This window comes from Drosophila mojavensis, unplaced genomic scaffold, assembly GCF_018153725.1.
Source record: "Drosophila mojavensis isolate 15081-1352.22 unplaced genomic scaffold, ASM1815372v1 contig_81, whole genome shotgun sequence".
NCBI lineage: Eukaryota > Metazoa > Arthropoda > Insecta > Diptera > Drosophilidae > Drosophila > Drosophila mojavensis.
In genome coordinates this window covers 4,733,991-4,754,104 of record NW_025318907.1, presented here as the reverse complement: position 1 = coordinate 4,754,104, position 20,114 = coordinate 4,733,991, and the positions used below count along the sequence as shown (strand labels likewise).

The 20,114-nt window shown below is 42.3% G+C and overlaps 5 protein-coding genes and 1 long non-coding RNA gene across 10 annotated transcripts; 3 read left to right on the top strand and 3 right to left on the bottom strand.

The window, feature by feature from the left end:
* Positions 1 to 4: 4 nt before the first annotated feature.
* Positions 5 to 15,885, top strand: LOC122757794. 3 transcript variants are annotated; one of them, XR_006357950.1, is made up of 3 exons: positions 5 to 269; positions 4,791 to 4,835; positions 15,659 to 15,885. It is a non-coding gene; the product is annotated as an uncharacterized LOC122757794 (long non-coding RNA). The 3 variants fall into 3 exon arrangements; XR_006357951.1 differs by lacking the exon at positions 4,791 to 4,835; XR_006357949.1 differs by lacking the exons at positions 5 to 269; positions 4,791 to 4,835 and adding an exon at positions 15,514 to 15,597.
* LOC6580731 lies at positions 1,145 to 2,672 on the bottom strand. Its single transcript, XM_002006498.4, has one exon. It carries the CDS (start codon positions 2,117 to 2,119, stop codon positions 1,493 to 1,495), a length of 627 nt encoding a protein of 208 aa, XP_002006534.2. The 5' UTR covers positions 2,120 to 2,672; the 3' UTR covers positions 1,145 to 1,492.
* On the bottom strand, positions 5,146 to 6,918 carry LOC26528232 (phosphatidylinositol 4,5-bisphosphate 5-phosphatase A). Its single transcript, XM_015164390.3, has 2 exons — positions 5,616 to 6,918; positions 5,146 to 5,532 (listed from the first exon to the last, which is right to left on the bottom strand). The coding sequence occupies exons 1-2, from the start codon at positions 6,624 to 6,626 to the stop codon at positions 5,500 to 5,502; spliced, it is 1,044 nt and encodes a 347-aa protein (XP_015019876.1). The 5' UTR covers positions 6,627 to 6,918; the 3' UTR covers positions 5,146 to 5,499.
* Positions 7,176 to 9,412, top strand: LOC6580730 (zinc finger MYND domain-containing protein 11). The gene is made up of 3 exons (XM_002006497.4): positions 7,176 to 7,394; positions 7,476 to 8,551; positions 8,608 to 9,412. The coding sequence occupies exons 1-3, from the start codon at positions 7,280 to 7,282 to the stop codon at positions 9,349 to 9,351; spliced, it is 1,935 nt and encodes a 644-aa protein (XP_002006533.1). The 5' UTR covers positions 7,176 to 7,279; the 3' UTR covers positions 9,352 to 9,412.
* LOC6580729 (putative sodium-dependent multivitamin transporter) lies at positions 9,680 to 12,473 on the top strand. Its single transcript, XM_002006496.4, has 2 exons — positions 9,680 to 10,933; positions 10,997 to 12,473. The coding sequence occupies exons 1-2, from the start codon at positions 9,952 to 9,954 to the stop codon at positions 11,782 to 11,784; spliced, it is 1,770 nt and encodes a 589-aa protein (XP_002006532.1). The 5' UTR covers positions 9,680 to 9,951; the 3' UTR covers positions 11,785 to 12,473.
* LOC6580728 (phospholipid-transporting ATPase ABCA1) lies at positions 13,144 to 20,081 on the bottom strand. Of its 3 annotated transcripts, none has more exons than XM_002006495.4 (14): positions 19,843 to 20,081; positions 19,268 to 19,781; positions 17,624 to 18,805; positions 17,339 to 17,566; positions 16,981 to 17,272; positions 15,929 to 16,915; positions 15,337 to 15,528; positions 15,125 to 15,239; positions 14,874 to 15,056; positions 14,147 to 14,791; positions 14,035 to 14,084; positions 13,943 to 13,966; positions 13,557 to 13,860; positions 13,144 to 13,484 (listed from the first exon to the last, which is right to left on the bottom strand). In XM_002006495.4, exons 1-14 carry the CDS (start codon positions 20,079 to 20,081, stop codon positions 13,301 to 13,303), a joined length of 5,139 nt encoding a protein of 1,712 aa, XP_002006531.3. In that variant the 3' UTR covers positions 13,144 to 13,300. The 3 variants fall into 3 exon arrangements, with proteins under 3 accessions (XP_002006531.3, XP_032585865.2, XP_032585866.2); XM_032729974.2 differs by having other exon boundaries at positions 19,839 to 20,028; XM_032729975.2 differs by lacking the exons at positions 13,144 to 13,484; positions 13,557 to 13,860; positions 13,943 to 13,966; positions 14,035 to 14,084; positions 14,147 to 14,791 and having other exon boundaries at positions 14,880 to 15,056; positions 15,120 to 15,239.
* Between the last annotated feature and the right edge of the window lie 33 nt (positions 20,082 to 20,114).

The following is a 20,114-nucleotide window of genomic DNA, read 5'->3' as shown; positions in this document are numbered from 1 at the left end:
AACGCAAAAAAGAGCGTGTATCACACGAATATCGTGCAGCACTCTTATGTTAATGCTAACATAACTAGTAACGATAGTTTTAGTTTTAGCACAACAATGAGATATTCAGCCCGCAGTAATTATTGTAAACAAACATATTTATCATTTATCCGGCAATTTTATTTACAGTGAATAAAGTGTATTATCTATGCACATTGCATAACAATAAACTGCTGTATAGTTTTATGGAATGATAGAAATGCTTGGTTTGAGATCATATATCAAGTGGGGTAATATCAGCTGATGCATTTAAGAAACAATTGTTGGAGAAATTATCTAATATTACAATAAAATACATATTAATATAGCGTGTGGCTACAATACTCGTATAATATTAATGAATACCAGCTGTGACGTCTATATGGCTGTGTATTCGATGTTATATGAATGTATGTACATACGCATATGCAAATTTACTTAGGCATACATTGTATTTACATACGAATTTGCAAATTTAACTCCTCCATACCAAGTACATATATTTCCGTGTATGCCATTTGTGCTTTCTTCGCTTTTTGATAAAAATTACCTTATCTACATCGAACTTTCAAATCGCAGAGCGCTTATAGAATCAGATTGCCTAAAATGTTGATAAGTTTTTTTCTTTTCCTATTCAAGGTAAAAAATACAAATTTAATATTATTCTTATCGGTCAATGGATTTTGAAAACAATGGCCTTACTTTATATAATTAATTGTTGTTGTTAATTTGGTTGCTTTATGTGCGTGCACTGGAAATAAAAATCCCCCGGAATAATTTCAATGCGACACTCGAGCGTTTTTCGACACTTTCGACAAAAATACAACCGCAAGTACAATTATATAAAAAAAAAAAAAAAAAAAAAAAAAAAAAAAAATGGTATGATATTTAATGTCAGTGTCTTATCCGGGGTATTTTTGTTATCATTGTCGTTGGCAACAAAGTGGGTCAAGTCATTGTGAACAACAACAAATTGGCATTGGTCAGGCCATGATATGATATGAGTAAGACCTCGATTTTAGGAAACTCGACAGAAAATCCACTCGGGTCACTGTGAATCCCATATCTTGATAAGTACGCCGAAAGCACTGTGTGGTAATTCACACGAATGAACGGGGCTCTCGGAAATAGGAAATCAATATATTTTAGAATGATGTAATATTTTAATATAAGGAGATCATTCATGGAATGATCAAAATCTGTTGCTTCATAAACATACGTACATATAAAATTAAATAGGCTAGTTACACATATATGATGAATGTATTGTGAAGATACGCACACTTATTAAGTGACGTCTAATACTTTTCAATGCCCGATGACAAGATCACGTTAAGCAGTCAGATAGCTAATGCTAATATACTTATATATAACAATAGGAACCATGCGTGCTGGTCATCGTGTCTATAAATCTAGCAGGCAAGTTGCTAAGCTTAAACTTTGGACTTGAGATAGTGGAGTGGGCGTGGCGAGCCTAAATGCTCACATTTATCGCATTCTTAATCACAATGTTGCCGGCGATCCCATTGATTATGGTCAGATTGTTGTCAATCTCGACGTCCAGGTGCGGCGAAGATGGCACCTTATTAGTTTGCGGCGGCGCATCCTTGGCCACCTTTGGCTGGGAGCGAGGAGTGCGCTTGCTGCTGCTGCTGCTGCTACTGCTGCTGCTACTGCCGTGCAACTGCAGTGAGTTGACTACCTTCAGCAACCCATTGCAGCCAATGTAGTCGACCGTCTGCTGCTGGGAGTCGCTGCCCAGGTAGATGCGCCCATCATTGCCCGTATACTTGATGTAGCCAGCATTGTGCTGGATCTTCAGCCTGGTCGCGTTGCCTATGATGTGCAGACTGCCCGAGTTGTTGACGATACGCACGCGATTCCCGTTGCCAATGATGCGTAGATCGCGGCTATTGTTCTCTATGCGATACTCCTTGCAGTTGCCAACCAGATCCTTGCTGCCCAAGTGGATATTCATGGGCTCCGTTGTGCTGCGCTTGGCGCTGCTCGACTTGCTCTTGTGGTTCGTGTTGCATGTGGGACACTCCTCATCATCATACGAATCGCTCGCCGAATCTGCTTCAATTACTCGCACGCCCATGATTATGTGTGTGTGTGTGTGTGTGTGCAAATCAGTATCTTTCCACTGTTAATCACCAGGTGAAAATAAACAATTCACCTATCGCCAATTTTGTGCTACGATTCAGTCACTATGTCGTGGAGACCGTTTTACAGCTCATTGATTTTATGGCTGGTTGCTTCATCTATGTTTCTTGTGTATATCCAATTTGTTGCTGTTGTTTCCGTAGTCAAATTTTCAAACGAATGACGTGTATGCTTCGACTCTATTTAGGGGACTCCCTATGCGCGTGCCTCATCAATCGCGGTGCTTTTTGCTGATATATTATTTATGCATGTATGCACATTTGTGTGTTTTGTTAACGCTCTGGTACGCGTGTTGCCTGGCCGATCGTTGGCTGTGCTTTGAGCGATATCCGGCCCCGAGGGTCGCCTTTTATACCAGCCGAAACGTTCGGCTGCGATCGGCGCGGGGCTTTTTATTTTCGGCGAGCTATAGCCAGGTGATGGTAGTTAATTCAGGTGTTGCTTCTAGTTCGCAACCGTGTTTGTCGGCAGAACGTTGATAAGAAAAGACCGTGAATAATGCCGTTAGATGAATATCAGTATTAAAGAAAGTTAAAAAAAGTATAAAAAAAAAAAAAATACCCATTTACAGACATTCTTCAAAATGTAATCAATCTACACTCACATATGTACAATGGGTTTTCACTTTAGATTTACTTATCTGTGTTGTTATAAATTGCTCATAAATGGTATCAATGCGATTTGACTTATCAGAATATACTATATCTGTGCACTGGAATAGTTCGTTTTATTGACATTATGAAAATTCAATACATCTTTTGTTCTGTGGAGAGAGTTTTGGCAGTTCAGCCATCTGATTGCCTATCAGCAGCAGTCGCCAGGCGTGATTTTCACAAACAGCTGGTAATTATTTCCTACTCGAAACCAGTTTGTTTACAAACAGCATTATTTGCACGTCGAATAAACACACTGCGGACATACCCCGCACATAGTTTTCCTGCGTGGAGAAGAGCTTTCAGTTTCGGCTCGCGACCCTCAGCTCTCAAGGCTTTGCGCGCTCTTTGGCTAACACCAATATTGGCTTTGTATAAGATATTAGATAAACAAAGTTTTATGTAAACTGATTTTCGGTATGTTTGTTTTCTCTGAGGGTAAATCACCGGTCGGGCGAACAATACCATCTTCATGGATTCCCGCTGATTTGTAAACATTATGAGCTTTGTTAGGTCCGATTGCTCCGATTATTATTGGAGGGCGGGTGCTTCTAGTGGGGCCCGTTTTGAATTCAGCAAAAGTTACACTTTTAACTGTTGACAATTCATTATCTTTACGGTAATATTGTTGAATGATTTATGTACTTGTTCATCTATTTATGACTAGGGGGACTTTTCCCTCGGATTGTTATCGACTAGCTACAAAAACAAAATTGAAAAAAATCTAAGTTGAAAAATCAAATTATTGTGTTTATACATCACGTTAAAGCGGCTAATTGCAACAATTTTCAAAACAATTATTAGCCATAGTTGAATCTGCGAGGCTGCGACACGTGTGTATACAAATCAGATAGACACTGCCAGTCCTTGATATTTCAAAGTACTACAACGACGACTAACTAATACAATCAGCAACTTAAAAGAACGAAAAACCCCCATAGCACATCAGTTGCCGAGGCCGAGCGAACCAGCAAAGCCATTAAGCTTCTGCCGGTATCTGCTGTGAGAATAACGCTAACAGGCGTACAGCAATTTGACACCAACGTTTTGTTCAAGCATTCGTAAGCGATCAAGCTAAAAAATGATAAATTTAAACATAAAAATCACCAAAAACCAACTGGTTTCGTCAGCCTTCTATCAAATATTGCCCTTTGTGTGTGCTCGTTTCGTTTAGCAGACGACTGTCATTATTGATATATGTATATACTGATACATATATCAATATTATTTCTGTCGACGCATCGCTAAAATGCTACCCAAAAACACTTGTTGCATAGATAAGCGATAAGCTAGGTGGGAATTACGGATTGACCATAAATGAATTATGGCTCACATTATTTACCATTGCTTACTTAAATTCAATTTACAGTTGCTAGATCAGTATACGACTCTAAATGACTAGTAATAATCAAATGTACTCTTTAATAATCGTATGAACTTTAGTACTGTTCCATATCTGCTATTCAGATCGTACACAATTTTTAAACGCGTTATACGAAATGAAATATTAGTGACTAAAAAATACATATTTAAATAAATTATATAGAAAGGCTACATAATTTTCAGTGGAATCTTGATAAGTCTAAATAGCAAGTGAATAACACATTTACGCTTTTGAGATAAATCAAAAATTCATAAAACGAGATTTAAAATAAATTTATAAATAATAAACAGGGATTTCATTTATGAGATGATGTTTATTATAAAACGATATAAGTATGTACACTCCTTTGTACGTCTTCCTCATGTGTTTTTAAATATTTATAAATAAAAACAAAGCACAATTATAAAATAATAATTGGTAATCTTTGTTATTTTTATTTATTTATTTTTCTCCTATTCTATTTACTAAGTTTTCAAAACTTTTTAAAACCTATAGTCAAAGATACTATCTGGCACATCATGTATGGAAAAAATATTTTAATTCTTGAATGTCTGTTTAACGTTTTTTAGATTCCAACTTTGATTCTGAGGAGTGTTTCTTGTGAAAGTTTATATGTATGTATATTGAATTTTTTATCACTATATATATATAACATTTAATATTGTTATATATAGTTAATTTTGTGTGTATGTGATTTTACTCAATATAATATAATATCATTTCGCAGAGTATATGCACATATTCTAAACAAAAAGTAAATGACCTCATATCACGACTGATTATTTATATAATTAAAATTCATTATCTAATGTGCTGTATAGCAATAAAGCAACAGGCCTTGAATGCTCTGGGTAACTGATATCTGCTATATATTTAGAGATAGTACTCACATGCATTCCAGCAAATTAAAGAGCCAAAAGTTGGTTATAGAAAAATAGATATTGCTTTATTGAATCAACAGCTTTAGAACTTTAACAATGTCTTCGCTTAGTATAACAGAGATTCATCAATTAGTTAAACATGCTATATATATTTATTTATATATGATATGTAGCAAAATTGTACTATACGCGTGTATAGAGCGATGTATATAATTGCGTCACGAGGTTACACAGTCGAGAGATTAGCCTGCGCTTTGCCACATTGAGATTCATCATACAATATATCATGTAATGCGATTGTAAAATTATTTGATTTGCACTTGTGGTTTAGGGTGATATGCGAGATATGAGATTGCACATTTGCCTGCCTTTGGGCGGGAACACTTGATTCGATTTATCACTGAAAACTTTCTAGTTCGGCTTTAAATGGCTACAAGAGAAGCGAAAAGAGTGAAATCAAAAGTGAAATACAGAGTTAAAGACTACAATTAAGATAAAGCCAAACACACTAACATTTGACATTGTGCTGCCCGCCCCGTGCGTCATCTCGTGCAGCTCCTCATCCGTATAGGACAAATTGTGTGTTTCGATTTTATAGCTAAAAGTCGCGGTTACGGGCTTGTGGTCGGAGAGCGTATAGTCCATTTTCGACTGATAAGACAATTGTTGGGCGCTCAGCATAATGGACGGATAACTGTTCGCCTGCACGCGATGCAGTATGCGGTCACACCAAGCCGGACGTCGCTTCAGATTGTATTCGTTGCCACCTTCGTGGAACTTGAAAGTGGGCGCAAATTTGGGCAGTTGCTCCTCCAGCAAGCTAAACGCGTTGCCCGTCTCACGGAGCAGCGTCAACTGGTCTAGCTTCAGCAGCTCATCATAACTTTCATTCTCCACAGCGTTGCGTATATCCCAGGCGGACATCTCGCCCGACAAGCGGAAGTTCAGGTCGCCAAGCCAGAACACAAAGTCGTGATCAAAGATGCGGGGGTAGCCTTTCACATGATACTTGTGGTTGTCCACAATCTGGTGGTAGTCTTCTATGCGTTCCTTCAGCTTGGCATCATGTGCTGCCAAGTGGGAGCAAACAAATACGGCACCAGTGCCGTATAGACTAAGTCGTATGCTCACGGCTCCTTTATTGCCCCATACCCCGCCCCAACCAGTGCGCGTCTCATCTGTCTCGATGTCCTTCATGTGCGGTATGTGCTTGTGTTGGGCGAACATGGTAATAAGGATGCCCTGCAGCTGCTTCGACTCTACCTTAACGTACTCATATTCGCTTAACGCACTGGCCAATTTGAGCACCCAGGGATCATCCTGAAAGATGTTCAGTACCTGATTTGTGCTCACCTCCTGCATGCCAACCACATAAATGTCGGGTAGCTTGTTCTGTGGACAGCTGGTAGTGCCATTTAGCTCCAACATGGATGTCAGCGACAGGTCCTTTGGCGAGTGGGTGCCCACATTCCAGGTCAGAAGATATATGCACAAGTCGGCAATAACAGATGTTGACGCGGGCATTGTGTGACACTGTCGCTAATTAGCTATGATTAAACACTGGTTAGACAACTATGTACGTCAGAGACAAGGTGAGCTAGCGCTGCCGATGATGATTTCACTCTATCCAGGTATGGCCGTATTCCGTTTCGCTGCATCCAGTGGATGCAATGAAAGAATATATCTACAATCGAAGGCGCTTACCAGTGGACTCTTATTAGATTAGCAGCAATTATTAATATTTTTAGCAGCTTCCATGAAGGCCACACGCTATGCTTCTGCTGCTGCTGTTGTTGCTGCTGCTGCTGCTGTGTTGTCGCTAGCTGTAAAACTCACCCACACTGACGCGGTTGTTCAATTGGCATGCATCGTTGCCAGATGTTTGATTTTTAAAACTTAAAAATTTTTAAAATGTTAGAGTTTAATATGAAGACGTGGATGCCATAATACATAAAATAAATAAATAAAATTTTTTAATATAAACTGTTAAAGTATATCATAACGGCAACACTGACTGCCGTCAATGTGGCCAGATGTGTGTGTGCAACTAATATGCTGTTATCTGGCAACTCTAAACGTTTATTGTTTGGTAAAAGCACTGACCAAAGAACAGTGGTAAGAACAATAAATAGAAAGAATTCACTGCAACCACAAACTTGTTTTTCGTAATCAAGAAAATGGTTAGCAGCTTCCCACCAAGTGCTGTGCCAAATTGGATGCACAAACTTAAAAATGGTGCATATGTGTCCAATAAAATACTGGAACGCTGCTTGCTATCGTCCATGTCAGATGGTACGTCGAAAGTGTAGAATTAATGAAGTTCTAATGCCCCATAATGTTTCTGTTTGATTTGGATATCTTTGCTGTTCTTAGATGAGGCCTCTCAAGCGGTAGAAAATGCTATAACGAAGGGTATTTTAGTCCCAAAGGGAAAGGCTACGCGTGCCAAAGGAAAACGTATTTCGCTTTGTTTCTCTCAGAAAATAAGCGAACTAAAACCGGATCCCTACTGCTTCGAGTGTCACTTTCCTGGGTCGGAGCCACTAAAGAAATGTCTATCCTGTGATCGTTGCTTTCATGCAGCTTGTCAGCGTAAAAATCCACATCGTCCTAACTACTCGGTCCCCTCGGACAAGGGACAACCACATCGATTCCCACTAAATGAGTCTGATATGGAGGATTCGTGCGACGAAGAAGAGGTTGAAACGCAGCCAACATCCGTTGTTCAAGCAACTCCATCAGCACAAACTGATCCGTGCGAGCTTGACTACAATAGCAACATCAACGTCATCCCTCGAGATCCGCTGAAACGTGAAGCCGATAGCTCCGATGATGTATTCTTTGTTAGTGAGAAACCAGCTCGGCAGCGCAAACGCCGCAGCACATTCATCAAAAGCGAGGAGGCCCCAAATGAGGCCACCGACGAACTAGAGCTGTGCACACCTTGCCGCCTGTTAAAGTTGGCCGATCTGTTAAATCCGCCACACGTATCGGTCGAAGAGTTAAACTGCCTGCTGGGCTACAGCTGGCAAACGCACCACACTTGGTTGAAGAAGGATGTGCGGAAGTATATGGCAAAGCATTGGAGCGAGCCTGATGCGACAATTGTTAAGAGTGTGCTCTTTCAGAAGGACATTTTGGGCCTGTCAGATATATCTACAAATATTGAGTTGAAGAAGTACAAGCACTTGTCCGAGTTCCTCATTGACCTGCTCGACTTACAGCATAACACTGGCATCTTCTTTGGCACCAACTGCGAGGAATACAATGCAACTAAATGGCTTCTGCGCGACATTACACACGATATACGCGAAATACGCCGCTGCTCCGATTGCTATCGCTATTCAAACGAATCGGATCGATCCCCATTCTGGTTCGCCAAGCCCTGCACGCAGCGTCACGAGCTCGTCTATGCCAAGCAATGTGGATCGCCTTACTGGCCGGCTAAAGTAGAAACTGCAGTAAAATATATTCTCTGTATAATCATATATTCATTTATTCACAGGTTATACGCGTGATATCCAAGAGGACCGATATCTATGATGTGCGATATTTCGGGGGCACCCATTCGCGTGCCTTGGTGTCTGCGCGTGATATACTCCCAATAGATGCGGACATTTCGCAGTTGAACACCAAGTGGAAGAGCACGCGTACGTTTAACTTGGCACTGCGTGAACTCAGGTGTCACATGATGTTGTTGCATCAGCCGATGTATTTGTTTAACTTTTATGCGGATCCTCGTGAAGCTGAAGAGCTTATCAACCGTGCACTACCCCATTGCATGGAGCCGGCTGATGTGAATGTCTCAGCTAAGCGTTCACGTGCTGGCACGCCAGCATCGGCCAAGAAACGCAAAATAACATCCGCAACAACTATATCGCCATTAATATCCAAACGCATACAGCCCACGCGACGCTGTTCCATGATCGTTAGGTCGGAGGCATTTCGAGAAATGTCATTGCATATAGCCCCGTCTTTGCCATCGCTTGGTATGAGAGAACCTTTTGTTGGCTATCATGCGATGCTGCAAGAAGTTTTGTTTCTAAACGAGGAACTGACACGCAGCAAGACTGAACTGGAGAACATGAAGGAGGAGCTGAAGACAGTGAAGCGTAAAAGATGGTGTCAGCACTGTTTGCAAGAAGCAGAATTTGATTGCTGCTTCACTGCCTCCTATTGCAGCGATGAATGCAAAAGACGCGATAAACGGCGTCACCAGGGCACATGCAGCCTACAATCAAAGTCCTAATTCGAATATTGTTTCTTATAAGTATAAGCTAAATCGTCAGACATATTTACACATATATGTATATATACATACACACGTTTGTGTATTATCATATCTATAAAAATTAAAGAAATTTATCAATATTTTAATTTGCATTTTCTAAACAATTTCATAATTCAGAGTTGTTCCACGAAATGTAAACAAACGTCTTGTGGCTCTGCAGCTGATACGCAGCAAAATTGAAAATGTGTTTGATATTGTCGGCTCCGTTTTGCCAGCAACAGCTGCGAGCTGCTTACATTGCGCAGGCACAAAATTGCGCCAACAGGTGGCAACGCTGAAAGCTTTTCGTCAATCAGTTGTTATTCAACGGCAAAGCTTTGCGGTTGTGTTGTCGGTTGATCCGCATTTTGTTTTTGGTTATTTGTTTATAATCGCGTGTTATTTTTCTCGTATTTCTATAATATATGCGTGTGTGTGTAAACTTTCTATATTATTTGCAAGAAACATTGACAGTAAAGGAGGTCAATAACTGTGCTGTGTAATAACGCAGGGTGAAAAATCAATAATTGTAAATTCGTTGAATAACCCCGAATAATTATAAATATACGCACAATCAAAATGCCCCTTGGAACGTTTGATATATGGGATACCCTAGTGCTGGTGAGCATTTTGATAATATCAGCGCTGATCGGCATATACTACCGGTATACGGGCGGCAAGCAGAAGACAACACAGGAGTATCTCATGGCCGATCAGAGCATGACCACATTTCCGGTGTCCTTTAGCCTGATGGCCAGCTTTATGTCCGCCATCTCACTGATGGGTGTCTCCAACGAGTCGTATCAGTTCGGCACCCTATTTGGTGCCATAAACATATCGTATGTGCTGAGCACTCCGATTGCCGCTTACATATTTCTGCCAGTCTTCTATCGAATGCGAACGACAAGTGTCTACGAATACCTGGAACGACGCTTCGGCCATGCGACACGTCTGGCCGCTTCCATGGCGTTCACCTTGCAAATGGTGCTCTATATGGGCATTGCACTCTATGCGCCTGCTCTGGCACTGGAGGCGGTGACGGGCATTCCGCGAGGCACGGCCATACTTGTCCTGGGCCTCGTGTGCACCTTCTACTCCACGCTGGGCGGCCTAAAGGCTGTGCTCATCACGGATGTCTTTCAGTCTTTCCTCATGTTCGCTGCCATTTTTGCAGTGATTGGTGTGTCGGCCATTCGAGCTGGTGGATTGGGAGCCATCTGGGATGTGGCCCAGGAGCGCGGTCGTGTACAGTACTTCGACTTTTCAATGGACTTGACCGTTCGTCACACCTGGTGGTCACTGATAATCGGCGGCATGGTCACTTACCTCTCGCTCTACGGCGTCAACCAGACGCAGGTACAGCGGCTTCTGAGTGTGCACAATTTAAAGAGTGCCCAGTCCGCCCTTTGGTGGAATTTGCCTATTCTGGGCATGCTTAGCTTTAGCACCATATTCAGTGGATTGGCCATCTTCTATTACTACCGCGACTGCGATCCTGTGCTCAATGGACGCATCAAATCGCGGGATCAGCTTATGCCACTCTTTGCAGTGGATACAATGGGTAACTTGGTCGAGTGCAAAATGATTCATCAAACAATTCACGATTTTGCTTCTCCTACTTCAGGTCAATATCCAGGACTCTGTGGCCTTTTTGTTTCGGGTATTTTCTCGGCGAGCTTGTCGACAGTATCCTCGGCCGTCACTTCGCTCTCGGCCGTTACGCTGGAGGACTATCTGAAGCCACTATACAAGGCCATCTTCAAGCGTACGCTCATCGATTCCCAGTCAACGCTGCCCACCAAGATCATTGCCTGCATTTACGGACTGCTCTGCATACTGTTGGCCTTTGGCGCTGGTTCGATGGGTGGCGTGCTGCAAGCTTCATTGACAATCTTTGGCGTTGTAGGCGGGCCACTGCTTGGCATTTTCACCCTGGGCGTGTGCACAGTGCGTACGAATCAGCGTGGCGTACTCCTGGGCTTCTTGCTAGGCCTTACGTTTTCCTTCTGGATTGGTTTTGGCGGACCGAAGCCGGCCCCAACACCACTGCCATTGAGCACCACCGGATGTGAATTGAGAAATGTAACCGAAGTGGCGCAAGCGGTGCAGGCGACAATGTCCGGAGCAGAGCCGCACTTCTTTTGGCTATATCGCTTATCCTATCTGTGGTTCTGTGTCCTGGGCTTCTTAATCACCATTGCAATCGGCTACTGTGCCAGCCTAACGCTCACTCACTTCAACATCGCGGACAACTCTCAAATCTATTTCGATAAGTGCCACAAGCAGCTGGACTATGATTTGTTTGCGCCGATTCTCTCGCGACGCTGGCGACGCCAACAGTTGGCGAAGCAGGCGCATGCTAACCCAGACGAAGCGCTGACAAAGTTAACACTGGCAACTGGGGCCATTTAATAAGCGAAATCTAATTTATTTTAATTGCTAAATGACATAGTATAATTAGCATGAACTGTGGGAATTGCTTGCCAAAAAATACTAGCAGCTGTTTCAGCAGTTGTCGTACCTAAGCGTGCATAACAATGTGACCTACTTGTATACCTGCGTATAACTATAAATGATCAACTGCTAAGGGCGCAAATGAAGTCTTCCATTTTGCAAGAGCATACAACTATATATATATATATACAAATATTAATTGTTAACTAGGATGTGTTAAGTACACGTCTGTATACCTCGTAGGAATAACTAGCTGATATTCAGTGGGTGAACGTAACGGATGCCACAAATTGAAATAGCCTCAAGGATTAGTAATTATGGCGTTGCATTAGGGACTGTCAGCCAAGAGTCTCTAGTGCAGTGGAGTAGCCGGTCTTAGCGGGTTTTAATTGTTATTAGTTTAAGCTTCTTTAGTGCTTTCTTTAAAAATGTACCAAATGCTTATACACCAACCACAATACATATACATATACATATATATATATACAATTGACCCCTGTGTGTAAGAAACGAATGAACAAAGTTGAATTTAAGTTATTGAAAGTTTGTACTTATATAGTAAAATACTTGTATAAATATTTATGTGAAGCAACATTTGCTGATTATTAAAATATTGTTGTGCATTTACACTGAATGCACCAAAGTTATTTAGGCAATTGCAAACTGTTCAAGCGCATTGAATAATTGCTCTGGAATCGAATGTGTATGTAAATTCTATATAAGTTGTATACTATACTATATATGTACATATATATAGACACTATCAACTTTATACGTGCGAATTTTGATAAGCGAACTTTACGCAATCAGCAAGGTTGTTCGATTCAGTGTTCTATGATTTGAAATGAATGGACAATTTCATAATTTTGTTACTCTATATGAACCGCATGTTCAGCTGCTCCAACCCCATATCGTCGAGTGCAAGGTTCGATATAAACGCCAATTGACTGAAGTGGCAGGGCGCAGGGTTAACTTTGCAATTGTTTTGTTTAGAGACAACAATAGAAATGTGTGTCTATAAATTGGCTGCGGCAAGCTCTAATTGATCTAGCCCATAAATCGAAGAGACAGTTTACTCACCCAAATAGAAGGTGGCGACTGCGAGTGTGTGTGTGGAAAGTTTTAGTGAAGCCATAGAGTTCAAAGTACCGAAATTTTGTGTTGACATACATATTTATAAAGTAAGAGAAGAGACGGCGCTAATGCGAAGCGAGAGTCCAAAGTCGAGTGTAAAGCTGGCTGGCGGCTTACATTTCGACTTTAATACAATTCCACAAAGACATGACACATTTGACACGAATGATAAATATAGTTCAGTTATTTTTTCCACATTAGTCGTAAATGACTGCAAGTTCAACGATCTGCACTGAATTTGTATTTAGGTGCGCAAAAGGTTCATTTCACTAAACAATTTCCGGCTTAACAGCTAACAACATAATTATCTCAGTAGATAGATTTTGGTTGATTGATCAATTTATTCCGAATCCTGCTGATTCGCGAAATCGATAAAGATATCCTCGAGCGATGTCTCACTAATCGAATAATGCTTGATTTGCAATGAATTCCGCTTCTGTTCAACGTATCTGAATATTGTGGACCATTTGACGTCTTTGTCGGGTATTACGATAACCACGTAGCCACGATACGAGTAACTCTCTCTAAAATTAGTAAGGGATTAGACGATGGTTGGCAAGAAAGTTATATAAATGTATATAGAGTACAGCTCTTACATGATATAGCAGTCGGGAAAATCAGCCTTGAATTTTGCTTCGACATTTCGGATCAATTCAACATAGTCAGTAAACTCATTCGTACTGATGTGCGAATCATATGCCCAGCTCCTCGAAAATAAGGATGATGATTTTTGTCTAATAAGCGTTGAGGTTGATTTTTTTACATAATCCGTCGAATCTTCCGTCGATATGGGCACAGTTAAGGTCGTTTTCTTTCGTTTTTTTAAATTAGTCTGTGTCCCTTTCGTATTGACATCATCTTCAGTGGACAACACCGTCATTTTAGACATCCACCTAGTCTCTGGAAATTGAAAATTGAAGGACAGATATGTGTTCAGACAATACCCGACCATCGGTCATTAAGACTCTGACCGTCTACATACCAGAATTCATGGTCGATTCACTAGCTGAAAAGAATAAGGCAGAATGTCATCAATATGCTATGTTTCCACGGTGGCCCATTTTCGTAGCCTACCTTCTTTTTCGATTTCCACTTCCGATTCGTGCGAAGAAGAGTCCTCAGATCTAAAAGTGTGATCAGAGTCAGGATGAGGATCAGTGGTGCTTATACTGCTACCATCGCTCACCCTAACAACATTTCCAATTCGGTGGCCACTTGAATCCGGATAGTGATGCCCTTATCGTAGTAATGCTTTATCTGTTGCACAGAGCCGTAGCACTGCAGGCTTCCATTGACCATGATGGCCAAGCAGGAGCATACCTTCTCGCACTCCTGCATGTTGTGCGAGGTGAGCAGCAGAGCTCTGCCCCTTTCGCGCATGTCGCTGAGCACCACCCAAATCTCCTCCTGGGCACTGATATCCACCCCGGCGGTGGGCTCGTCGAGGCAGACAAGAGCGTGGGCCAGCACAGCCATGGCGATATTCAGTTTCCTTTTGGTGCCCACACTGTAGTGCCTGATCTTCAGATCGAGGCTCTTGGTGAGCACAAAGCGTTCGGCCAATTTACCGATAATGACCGGAATGAAGTCCTTCTTAATGCCGCAGCTCAGGGCGGTGAACTTCAACATGTCCCTGCCGGTCATATAGTTCAACAAGATGTTCTTCTGCGGACAGAAGCCGATGTTCAATAGACCCTGTTTGGTCAACTTCTTAATGTTGACCCCCTTTATGTAGATGTCGCCATCGGAAATGATTTTGATGCCAGCGATCATGTTCAGAGTGCTCGTCTTGCCTGCACCGTTCGGTCCCAGCAAGCCGAAGCATTCGTATCTGCAAGAGGTGCATAATTAGCCTTTACCCTATACACATGTATCTTCGTCTGTGAGCTAGAAGATCTTCTATAAGCACTTACGGATTGACCTGTAGGGACACGCAGTTGACAGCCACATAGCGGCGGTACTTCTTAGTGATTCGACGACAGACTAGACTGCAGGCCTTCAGCTCGTCCTCATTTTTGACCAAAATGTCGATATCCATGCGGGCATGGTACACATTATCATCGTTGTCCCGCAGCGAGCACTCCCTGGAACGACACCTGCAAAGTAGTTCAAGTGGATGATGTTGAATTGTCTTTTATTTGTGGCAAACGCAACCAAACCAAACTTGATCGCATATCGCAGCGGCAGCGCTCTCGATGCCAGCATTAGAAGTATGAAAAATATTATTGGGCCTATGATCAGGCAGACGAGGAAATTGTATATATCCAGCGCGGCTACATCTGAAAGTATTGAGAGATGCAAAGAGTACAAAGCTCCGATATATTCACGATACAGTTTCATGCTTTTTGCATTCAACTAAGTTGGAGTCAACCTTACCACAGCACCTGTTGTGCAATTCGCAAAAGGACTTCCATTCCACCTCATGGCAATTGGTATTTACGCTGCTGTTGGTTAATAAGAATAGTACGGCCCCATACAAGGAATAAAGTGGCAGGATCATTAACAGATTGTGAAAATGCTTATAGACACTATCATTTCTCAGCGGGATGAGAAAGGCGGCCAAGAACACTAGAATAGAGTAGAATGCAAACTTATTACTGACTCCAGAACAAAATCTGTTGCCCTTAGCATAATCGGGTAATTTGTAGAAAAATTAAAAATTAAAATATTTATATTGTTCTCTTTCTCTGATTTTCAGGCAAACAAAAAATAAAAGTTCACCGAGGAGGTTCCTTTGAAGGAGCTACGAAAGATTGATTTGAAAAGCTCAAGTCCAAAATGTTGAGATTTGAGGGAAGCTAAAAATTCTTCAATTCACATATTACTCTACTCCTAACTTATTTTGATGCATAGAATCAATTAAATGTAGAAAATTTGGACACCAAATTAATAGATAAATTAATAAATAAGACTAAGAGCAATTAACTTTTAACGGAATTGTCATCCATGAAAAAATTCCGTTAGTTACCAATAGTGCAATAGAAAAGCAGCACGTAGGCCATTCCGCGGCCCGGGTCCTTGAAGAGAAACGATAGAAGGTAGGTAAAAATCAGTGCGGAGATGCCGAATAGCAACAGAAATAGGGATATCCAGCATAGGGTATCTGCTGGATGACGATATAGGGAGAGAAGCACCGTTGTTATAATCAGCATAAACATGCACAAGTCCCACACAAAGCTCGCCAGCCAGTAGCTCCACAGGCTAATGCCGTTCATTATCTGGACATGCCTCAAGTGCGATGCCTTCTCGTAGACGGGCAGCAGAACGAATGCCGAGACCGCAAAGCACAGATAGGCACAGAGGCAATTGGAATAAGTGCGCGCCAGACGATCGCTGTGTGTAAGTAGAACTGACATATCCGAATCGGCACGAGGCTTATTAACGATCCTGATATCCATGCCGGCCATAGCATATGCGACGGCTCTATAGATTAGGCCATGTGAGAGACCAGCTCCATGATTCATCCGTCGATTGAACCACGTCCTGATCGTGTCGTCAAATGTTGCTGCTGCCACATAGGTTTCTGTGAAGCCTTCCTCATCCAGTCTAGTGTTGTTCAATATATATTGCGAGAGGGTTTCCTGCACCACTGAAATCACTGTGGCGCCGGCATCCATGGCTATATTTTCATACGCCACGGCAATCTTTCTGTTATTGATCAAATAATAATCATGGGGATCTTCGTCAGCTGGCACTAGCATCTCCTTAAGGACGATTGGGTTATTATAGTTCGACAAGTCGGTGGGATCCAACTCCACCAGAAAATCTTGTTGGTAAACTAAATGCATAACTGTAAATAGCATTAGTTCTATCAACGGCATCAGGATAATTAAGGTATATAGTATCGCATGGTTGCGAGTATGTCGACACTTCTTAAACATCAGTGCATGCCAGTCATTCAGATTTTTCTTTGATCGTTTCAACTCCCGGTTCGCCATGGGCTTGGTCACCCACGCTAAATCAAAATATATATAAATAGGTACATATATCCAGATGCGGTCCCCTTCTAGTGTCACTTACAATCGTCGCTATCCCCTTCACCCAGTTTGCTACGTCGCTCAACCGTATGTCCACTTATCTTCAGGAAAGTCTCTCGCAATGTGGGTGCACTAACCCCAAAACTGGAGAGCTTCAATGTGTCCATCTGACTCTCCAAGGCCTTGAAAAGATTCGTGAATTTGTGCACATGCTGAACTGGCAGACGATACGTTAGCTCCGAGCCGACAATGTTTTCCAGTTCAACATTTGGAATGTTATCCTTAAGGAAATCGGTGACCTCATCCGCATTGCAGTTTTCATCGGCCACACACACCTGGATGTAGATCCGGGAAGTAGATTCGTGTTGGAAGTAGCTAGTGGCGTAGCATGCCGGACTTACCAGACGATATCCGGGACCCAGACTACTAATAACTTTCTCTTCAGTGCCGTAACAGTACACGTGCCCGTCGCGCATGATGGCGAGGCGATCGGCTAAGACTTCGGCGGCCTCCATGAAATGCGTGACCATCAGTATGCAGCGGCCAGTCTTTTCCATGCGCAGCATGTTCCAGACATCACGGCGAGCGCAAGGGTCGAGGCCACCGGTTGGCTCATCACACAGCACCACCTGGTATATATGGAGTAAGCCGTGAAGAACCTTGGATCTCATCGTTGGTCCACTCACCTTGGTATTGCCGCACAGAGCGCAGCACACGGAGAGCTTGCGCTTCATGCCAGTGGTGAGATATTCAACTCTTATGGTCGACTTATCCAACAGATTCATGATGGCCAGGTACTTTTCGGCCTCCGCTTCCGCCTCGGCCTGTTCGAATCCCTTCAAGCGGCTATAAAATACAATATGCCAATAGGCGCTCAGCTCATCGAACAGGATATTGTGTTGGGGACAAATGCTGAGCGAATATTGACCCGTTTGTCTGGCCGTGGGCAAGTCAAGGCCTTCCAAGGTCACTATGCCGGATGTGGGCGCTGTGATGCCTGCCAGCATCATCAACGCTGTCGTCTTGCCCGATTCATTGTGGCCGAGCATTACAGTGATCTCGTTCTCAAAAAATTTCATGCTAAAGTCGTGCACCACCTCGTTGTCGCCGTATGACTTGGATAAGTTGTGTGCCTCCAAGATGACTTTTTTATTGCGAATCGTTTCGGTATCAAAGATTTCCGATTTGCCTGATACGGATGGGTGAAATACTTGCTCTTCATCTTGAAATCGGGGGCCATACCGTCTCCATGGGCACCAGAACGACTTTTGGCAAGGGTAATACCATTTTTTGGCCACGCCAAATTCGCCAGGATTCAATTGATCCACATACAGGCCGATTAGGACACGGAATACGTTCGTGAACAGCATGACCATCATTGTGGTGCCGATGGTCATCTCGTCATCGGGATGGCTGTACTTAAACATATTCTTCCACTGCAGACCCGTGCCCCGCATCTCGAAACTGTGAATCTGATAGAATATGCTGGGCATGGCGCTGTTCATGAACAGAGACACAATTATTGCCATGGAGTTTTTGTGACGAGCTCCCAACATCAGAAATGGTAGGTAACTAAGGAGCTGCGTCAGGAATAACGAGGTCATCGACATGACGGTGCTGGTCACAAAGGCGGTGATCATAAACGTGAAGCACACCAATGTAAATATGTAGATAATGAAAATTAGCAGCAACACTAGAAAATTGGAGGCCGGACACATGCACCACTTCATGACGCAAACAACAACGATCGCCGGTACAAAATATAGTAAATAGGACACTATAAACCACGATACCCAGTTCAGCGTAACAGGCAGACCCATTATGCGCATTATCTCCCTCAAGTGTCTCTGCTTCTCTGAAACGATTTGCTGTAAAGGACGCCAAAAAATAGAGCGCATTAAACAGTAGGTATTCGGCATTTTCAGCATCCTTCCCATTTTGGCTAAGAATCACAGGCGAATTCACAATTCGTATAAATCTAGAGCCCATCTAAGCTTAGTATCATCCGATGTAGACGCCAGAGAGTTGCAATTATAATTTAATCTAGATCTAGATTTTTGCAGAGGCTAATGAGGTTCGATATAGAAGAAAGTATGTAAATATAACGAAGCACTAAGCAACTGATTTTCTAGCAAAAGTTCTGGACCCTAATTAGATTATCGACTAGAAATTGAAGATTGTTGTCAATAGCAAGGGCCGAATACTATGAGTCGATGGTCCTGAGAACTAGCATTTAAGAGTATGCCCTAAATAATATTTATCCCGATTGAATTCCGCTAACTACGCTCTTGATGGAATTCTAATAGATTGGAGGTTTTCGTTTAACTTACCTGACCAATAATCAAGCAGGGAGCCATATAAATAAAGGTAAAGTATGTGGTGAGGTGATTGTATAAAGGAGTCAAATATGAAAAATCCATGTACATCTGTTCGGGAAAGGCCCGCACGCTTATTTGGGGAACAAGGAGCGAATAGTTCTTTCTCTGCAGCAACGCCTCATATAGTTTCGCCTGCACAACCAGATAGCCTTCGTAATCGTAGGGGGAGCTCTCGGCGGACTCATAAGTTTTGAAGAACAAGTTAGGCTGCCAACTTCTTATCAAGGTTTTTTTCGATCGAAAATGCAACGGGAATCGCAATGCGATGTTGAACTCCAATGGTAAATCAACAATATTTATAAGATTATCCTCGAACTCAATGCCCACAAAGCCATCTTTATCGTGTAGTGCTTTATCCAAATCAGATGCGTATAAATAAGACTCAATAACTTCCGTGCCCAAACTCGCGGCCACGTCCGTAATGACATCATTAAGGACTTTGTTGCTTGGTGAATAGAATATTGAACTAGGGAAGGAAATTAAACGAATCGGACGATCGAGCAGACGCGCAATGCTTAAATACCTACGATACATTCACCTGCATTATGTCTATGGACCCAAATTTCCTTTCATCAATATTGATTGCGGTGTGAATATTGATGATCTGATCGAGCTGAGTATACATAAAGGTGAATATTGGAAACAATAGTATGAATGCCATTCCAATGGGATGAGCCAAATGGATGCTCAGATTCTTGCAGATTAATAAGCGCAACTTCTTACACGCGCCGTGTTTTTTTACTCGAGGCTCCACAAGCGTTGACATTTTAATTTTGGCTACGCTCTCAGAATTGTTGAA

Coding starts and splice junctions, on each gene's coding strand:
- LOC6580731 (XM_002006498.4), bottom strand. CDS start 2,119: ATGGGCGTGCGAGTAATTGAAGCAGATTCGGCGAGCGATTCGTATGAT.
- LOC26528232 (XM_015164390.3), bottom strand. CDS start 6,626: ATGCCCGCGTCAACATCTGTTATTGCCGACTTGTGCATATATCTTCTG. Junction 5,533..5,615: donor CGGGCAGCACAATGTCAAAT/GTTAGTGTGTTT, acceptor CTTCTCTTGTAG/CCATTTAAAGCCGAACTAGA.
- LOC6580730 (XM_002006497.4), top strand. CDS start 7,280: ATGGTTAGCAGCTTCCCACCAAGTGCTGTGCCAAATTGGATGCACAAA. Junction 7,395..7,475: donor GCTATCGTCCATGTCAGATG/GTACGTCGAAAG, acceptor TGCTGTTCTTAG/ATGAGGCCTCTCAAGCGGTA. Junction 8,552..8,607: donor CGCCTTACTGGCCGGCTAAA/GTAGAAACTGCA, acceptor ATTTATTCACAG/GTTATACGCGTGATATCCAA.
- LOC6580729 (XM_002006496.4), top strand. CDS start 9,952: ATGCCCCTTGGAACGTTTGATATATGGGATACCCTAGTGCTGGTGAGC. Junction 10,934..10,996: donor CTTTGCAGTGGATACAATGG/GTAACTTGGTCG, acceptor CTCCTACTTCAG/GTCAATATCCAGGACTCTGT.
- LOC6580728 (XM_002006495.4), bottom strand. CDS start 20,081: ATGTCAACGCTTGTGGAGCCTCGAGTAAAAAAACACGGCGCGTGTAAG. Junction 18,806..19,267: donor CCTGCTTGATTATTGGTCAG/GTAAGTTAAACG, acceptor CGTCCTTTACAG/CAAATCGTTTCAGAGAAGCA. Junction 13,485..13,556: donor TTTCCCGACTGCTATATCAT/GTAAGAGCTGTA, acceptor TACTAATTTTAG/AGAGAGTTACTCGTATCGTG.